This window comes from Abramis brama, assembly GCF_963993115.1.
Source record: "Abramis brama genome assembly, chromosome: 13".
Classification (NCBI taxonomy): domain Eukaryota; kingdom Metazoa; phylum Chordata; class Actinopteri; order Cypriniformes; family Leuciscidae; genus Abramis; species Abramis brama.
The window spans coordinates 34,531,809-34,538,529 of record NC_139975.1 but is presented as its reverse complement, the minus strand read 5'-3'; the positions used below and the strand labels follow the sequence as shown (position 1 = coordinate 34,538,529).

Here is a 6,721-nt window from a genome sequence, read left to right as displayed (position 1 = left end):
ATTAAATGTTGATCAAATGACAATGTATTACAGCTAATAAAAAAACATTTGCTGTCATTATCCTTATAATACATCATGTATATCATACATTTAGTATGCATTATTTAGGGGTGTAACAATATATTGTCTCAATTATCGTACCAGTCACCTTGCCATAACAATCTGGCCCTTGTCAAAGTCGCTTGTTTCTGTTTGAATTAAGAATATTTTTCTTACCCCATGGACAGATAATTTTGCTTATTTTAAGCAAAAACTCACTTAATTTGATTTATTTCCCCAGAAAACAAGACATAATATCTTATCTAATTTTACTTATCTAGTAAATGCATCTTAATTTAAGAATTTTTTGATATTTGGACTGGAAACCAGACAAAAATACAAAGTAAGAAAAGCATTTTTTGCAGTGATCATAAACTCCTCCCTCTTACAACACTAACCAAGAAGAGACTGACTTTCTGACACACCGACTTTGTCTCAACAAAAGCAATAAAGAATAAGCAATCAATGGAGAACAAAGAGAAAAACTTTTTCAAAAAAACAAAAAAGGATTTTTGTGATGTCTGTTGTGATTTCTGAACAGACAGCAGATCTATTTTTGAAAACCGTCCTTCAGAAAGTGAAAGTAGAGTTTAGTTTGCGAGACTCAAACGGTGAAAATGGCTTCAGCAGCTGAAGATGATTATATTTGTCCTGTTTGCTGTGAAATCTTCAATGTTCCTGTTTTTCTGTCCTGTAGTCACAGTATTTGTAAAGAGTGTCTACAACAGTTCTGGAAAACTAAGAAAACTCAGGAGTGTCCTGTCTGCAGGAGAAGATCCTCAAAAGAATTTCCTCCAGTTAATCTCACATTAAAAAACTTGTGTGAGTCGTTCCTGAAGGAGGGAAATGAGAAACGTTCATCAGGATCTGAGGAGATCTGCAGTTTACACAGTGAGAAACTCAAACTCTTCTGTCTGGAGGACAAACAGCCTGTGTGTTTAGTGTGCAGAGACTCAGAGAAACACACCAATCACACATTCAGACCCATCAGTGAAGTGCTTTCATCTTACAAGGTAAGACAAATGTTTCTTGTTTCACATGTAAAGAACAATAATTAGTCGTAAACATAGATATCATCACTATTTCAATGTCATTTTACTGAAATTTATATGACATTTACTGTGCTGTAAAAGTATTTGCCCATCCTGATTTCTTATGTTTTTGTGTCTCATACTAAATAGTGGGGCCTTTTTCATAGAAATCATTATTTTGCACACAAAAAAAAAAACAGCACAATTGAGCGGACAACTTTAGTTCAGCCTCATTGGAGGGTTTTCAAGCATGAACTCCCTGTTTAAGGTCCTGCCACATCATCTCAATTGATTTCAAGTCAGGCCTTTGACAAGGCCACTCCAAAACTGTAATTGTGCTTTTTTGAGCCGTTCAGAGGTGGATTTACTCACTATTCTTTGAATCATTGTCTTGTTGCTTGAGCTTCAGTTTGCAGACTAAAGATGGGATATTGTCCTTCAGCATTTTCTGATAGAAAATAAGAAAATTCAGTTCCTACGATGTTGTTCTTGGCCCTTTGGTGACTTTGAGCCACTTCTGGGAAGGTTTTACTGTGCCGAGTTTTCTCCATTTGGATATAATGGCTCTCGCTGTGGTTCTTTGAGTCCAAGAGCCTTTGAAATAGGTTTGTAATCCATCACAGACGGATGTGTTTCAATCACCGTCTTCATCATTATTCCTGGAGTTTCTTTCACCTTTGTCAATAGTGTGTTACTGTTTAAGACCTTTTAACCAACTTCATGCTGTTGAAAAAGTCCTATTTAAGTGTTTATGTGATTGAACAGGGCTGCAGTGATCAGGGCCGGGTTTCCCGATAACGATGTATCTTAGCTCTTAAGAGCGCTTTCTACGTGCAAGGTTACGAACACTCGCAGCAATTCCACAAGCGCTTCCCAAAAATGCACTTAACATGAACGCGCGAGAACGCGCTCTACGTGCTACTTAAGAGTCGCTGTCCATTCGTGATGTGCTGAAACATAACCATATCTGGAATCGTATTCTGAACGTTTAACCTAATAATTGTCATCTGTTGTGGATTAGCAATCAAGACAAGTCATAAAGCACCTACAGGCGGAGGAACTGACAAAATGGCTGAAAAAAAAACAAAAACAAAAACATGAACAGATACCTTTCAAAAAGATGAAATTAATGTCGTTTTAGAGGAGATAGAGCGAAACAAAGATGCAATTTTTAACAGATTTAAAGGATTTCTTTTATTTATTTTTATGTTCATTCATTTAATTTTGATTCAAATTATTAGATTAAATTATTTCTATTTTTTTTTGTTTTTAATTATTTAATTTATTAATTTAACCAACAAAAAAGAGTAATAAAGTGTACAATAAAGTACAATCAAAACCTTATATTATAATCACATTGCATTTGAATAAAGTTAAGGTGTATCTGCCGGTTGTCCTGCAGGTGTCCTCATAAATCTGTCTTCGATGCACTTGGGGATGTACGATTACTCCAGAGCACTCGTAGTTCTATGAAGATTTTCAAGTGCTACTTACGCTACGATGCTTTTGGGAAACGCACCCCAGGACTGGCTGTGTTTAGTCCAGCTGAACAACATTATAAATACAGTTTCATAGATTTGAGCAATTAGTAAGTATGGGGCCAAATACATTATCACGCAGGCCCAGTTAGTATTGGATAACTTTTTTGCTTCAGTATATAATAGTGATGGTGAAATGAAGCTTTGTGAAGCACCGGGGCTTTCCCCCTCGACTGTATTGTAAAATGGTTCATTACTCCAAGCTTTTCAACACGTTACACACTAACGACATCTTGTGGTCAAAAGGTGGAAAAACTGTCTTTCTGTCCCAAAAGACCTTTTATTTTTCCTTTTTTTTTTCATTTAATAAATAACTTTGTGCTCTGTAAACTACAAAGCAATACAATTAATCCTCATAATTCATGTTAGTGTTAATTAGGGCTGTAATCTCCCAGTCGATTAGTCAGTTATTTGGTCGATATGTTCTTGCTCGACCAAAATTCTGATTGGTCGATTTTTTGCCGCGTTCATTTCATCAGGTGGAAAGCACTAATTGCTAATGGGGGTGTTTTCAGAGCACCCCTGTTTCACAGGTAACAGTCTGTCCTCAGAACACCCCCCTTGTTTTCACTTCTTTTGGATTAGCCCAACCCACTGGAGAAGAGAGACAGATTGAAGAAAGTAGGCTACTAGAAGGTTTGCTGAATATTATTACTTGATCTGGTTTGTTTAATAAACATTCTTTTTTTATTATAGTGGACGTACCTTTTGTGTTTAAGAGTAAAAGCTTTAAGTTAATAGTCTATTGTTCAAATCAGCCAGCAGCCATATCACCCTGTAGCTCAAGACTGGTTGCCCACTGAAGCTAAGCAGGGTTGAGTCTGGTTAGTACCTGGATGGGAGACCTCCTAAGAAAAAACAGGTTGCTGCTGGAAGAGGTGTTAGTGAGGCCAGCAGGGGGTGCTCACCCTGTGGTCTGTGTGGGTCCTAATGCCCCAGTGTAGTGACGGGGACACTATACTGTCAAAAGAGCACCGTCCTTCGGATGAGACGTTAAACCGAGGTCCTGACTCTCTGTGGTCATTAAAAATACCAGGATGTCCTTTGAAAAAGAGTAGGGGTGTAACCCCGGCATCCTGGCCAAATTTGCCCCTTGGCCCCTGTCCATCATGGCCTCCTAATCATCCCCATATACTGATTGGCTTCATCACTGTCTCCTCTCCACCAGTAAGCTGGTGTGTGGTGGGCGTTCTGGCGCAATATGGCTGCCGTCGCATCATCCAAGTGGATGCTGCACATTGGTGGTGGTTGAGGAGATTCCCCCATCTATGTAAAGCAGCCTTATTCACATAAACTTTAGCCTCAGTCCTAATCCTACGAGTTCACAGGCAAGGCTCATGTAGGCATAATCAAAATAAAAGAAAATTGTTGTGGAATGGTGAAGTGCTTGTGAACTGGGGAGCTGACATTTTATTTTGTGGGTAATTTAATAAATGTAAAGAAACTTGTTCAACAGTGTGAGGGCTAAGTCTATTTCTTTTTTATTTACTACTACCGAAGACAATCGAAACCTGCTCAGGAGGTTCACGCTATTTTTGAATCTGAATACGAAGCAGTCACGTGACTTTGTGTGGAAATGAACGTCACAGATCACGTGGTTATGGTATATATATACTAATAAATACTTTTGCACAGAATTGTATGATCATATCACTGTATTTTCTTCTCTTCACTGTAATCTGGTGTTTAATGTATTTTTGTTCAATTCTAGGAGGAGCTCAATACAGCACTGAAGTCCTTACGACAGAAACTTCAGCACAAGGAAAAGAAGAAAGGAGAGTTTGAGAAAACAGCTCAACACATCAATGTGAGGAAACAGAATCAAGAGTCATTTTCATTACAGCTGAATTACTTTATACCGTTATAAAATGATATATGTAATATAATGTATTCCAGTTGATTATTTCTGTAAATGACGAGCAGCTTCTGCTTCTGGATCCGTTATATGTCGGGTATCCGAGATTTGTGTTGATTGAGATGATTGAAGTGAATGTGATTTGATTTCAGTCTCAAGCTGAGCACACAGAGCGTCAGATTAAAGAAGAGTTTGAGAAGCTTCATCAGTTTCTCAGAGACGAAGAAGAAGCTACAATCACTGCACTGAGAGAGGAAGAGGAGCAGAAGAAGCAGAGGATGAAGGAGAAGCTGGAGGAGATGAACACACACATCTCAGCTCTTTCACACACAATCAGAGACATGGAGGAGATGATGAAAGACAATGACGTCTCGTTTCTAAAGGTGACAAATCAATCTGGCTTCATTCTTTGTGCAGAAAACAACTTGTATAGAGAGACTCATTGACAGTGAGAGTGTTTGATAAGATATTAAAATGTTTTCAAACTCTATATTTTCCAGAACTTTAAGGCCTCAATGGAAAGGTGAGTGAGCTGCTCGTATCTCTTCTCTCAGTGGATCTGAACTCAAATTCACTGCAGTTCTGACTCCTGAATGTTCCTCAGAGTCCAGATCTCACAGCCGGATCCACGGATGAGTTCTGGAGCTTTGATTCATGTGTCGCGTTATCTGGGTAACCTGCCGTTCAGAGTCTGGAAGAAGATGCTGGAAACTGTCCAACACAGTGAGTCTCAGCAGATTTGACACCAGTGCAGAAGATAGTTCAGATATAAACACACACAACATCAACATTTGATAGAAATATATTTAATAATCACTTGAATTACCAAGTGAATCTTAACTGTATTTCAGAAAATCATCAGATCATACAGCGAACTCATAATGAAAAGTCTATTCCTCATGGTTTATGTTTATGTATTAGGATACAATAGTGTTTATTGAATACTGATATTAAACCTGAAGCCTCAATCCATTCTGACAGTAACTGAGAGACCATTGTTATGATTTATGATCTCTTTCAGAAAAAGAAAAATGTTTAACCTTTACATTTCTAATACATCATATTTCATCCTGTAATCTGATGTTATTCTCTTTGCAGCTCCGTTGACTCTGGATCCAAACACAGCATATCCTCGTCTCACACTCTCTGCTGATCTGACCAGTGTGTCGTACAGTGGTGTATATAAAACACTTCCTGCTAATCCAGAGAGGTTTGACAGGTATCCATGTGTCCTGGGATCTGAGGGCTTTAACTCAGGAACACACTGCTGGGATGTGGAGGTTGGAGACAATACATGCTGGAGTCTTGGAATAACAACAGCATCAAACCAAAGGAAGGGAAAGGATTTCTCTAAGTCTAATATCTGGTGTGTGCGGTACATGAACAGCAAATACGGCTCACAATCCCCAGAGCAACCCGCCACTGTCTTCACTGTTAAACAGAAGCTTCAGCGTGTGAGAGTTCAGCTGGACTATGACAGAGGAACAGTGTCATTCTCTGATCCTGTAACTAAAGACTGTCTGCGCAGATTCAGCACATCCTTCACTGAGACTGTCTTTCCATTCTTATATAATGCCTGCACAACTTCTCCTCTGAGGATCTTACCAGTTAAACTGTTTATTACAGCAGAAAATCACAGTTAAATCTGATTCTGCTTCTTAATTCAGATTTGCAAATTATGCATCAATAATAACTCTGTAATCAAAGGGTCTCATTGATCAATCACACTTCAATGTAAAGTTTAGAACCAAATTAACCCTCGTGTTTCCTTAAGGACATGTTTGTCTCTTTCAGTTTAAAAATAAAATAAATCCTGTGTTAATGCAAACTGCATCAATTTTGGCACAAGTGTGTATTTTTACTTGAGTTTTCTTCTTTCCTTTCCACATTGTACACAAAATATTTACACTCAGGACCTTAAGGACAAAACTTCCCCAATTTCTTTTTATCCCAGGGCCATTTAACTATAAAATGATGCAGTCTTTGTTAACAGACTTTTGTTCTGTTGGCCTTTTCTTTTAAATAAATATATATATTGAATATATTGATATATATATATATATTGAATATATATATATATATATTGAATATATATTGAATATATATATATATATATATATATATATATATATATATATATATATATATATTCAATATATATATATATATATATATATATATATATATTTTTTTTTTTTTTTTTTTTTTTTACAAGATGGTGCTGTTTTCTCAGGTTTGGCCTATTGTCATGATTTGGT

The 6,721-nt window shown here is 37.2% G+C and overlaps 1 protein-coding gene across 1 annotated transcript; it reads left to right on the top strand.

The window, feature by feature from the left end:
- Window positions 1-335: 335 nt before the first annotated feature.
- Window positions 336-6,510, top strand: LOC311094413 (E3 ubiquitin-protein ligase TRIM35-like). Its single transcript, XM_084132374.1, has 6 exons — window positions 336-1,052; window positions 4,320-4,415; window positions 4,616-4,846; window positions 4,964-4,986; window positions 5,068-5,186; window positions 5,562-6,510. Exons 1-6 carry the CDS (start codon window positions 657-659, stop codon window positions 6,104-6,106), a joined length of 1,410 nt encoding a protein of 469 aa, XP_083988500.1. The 5' UTR covers window positions 336-656; the 3' UTR covers window positions 6,107-6,510.
- Window positions 6,511-6,721: the final 211 nt, after the last annotated feature.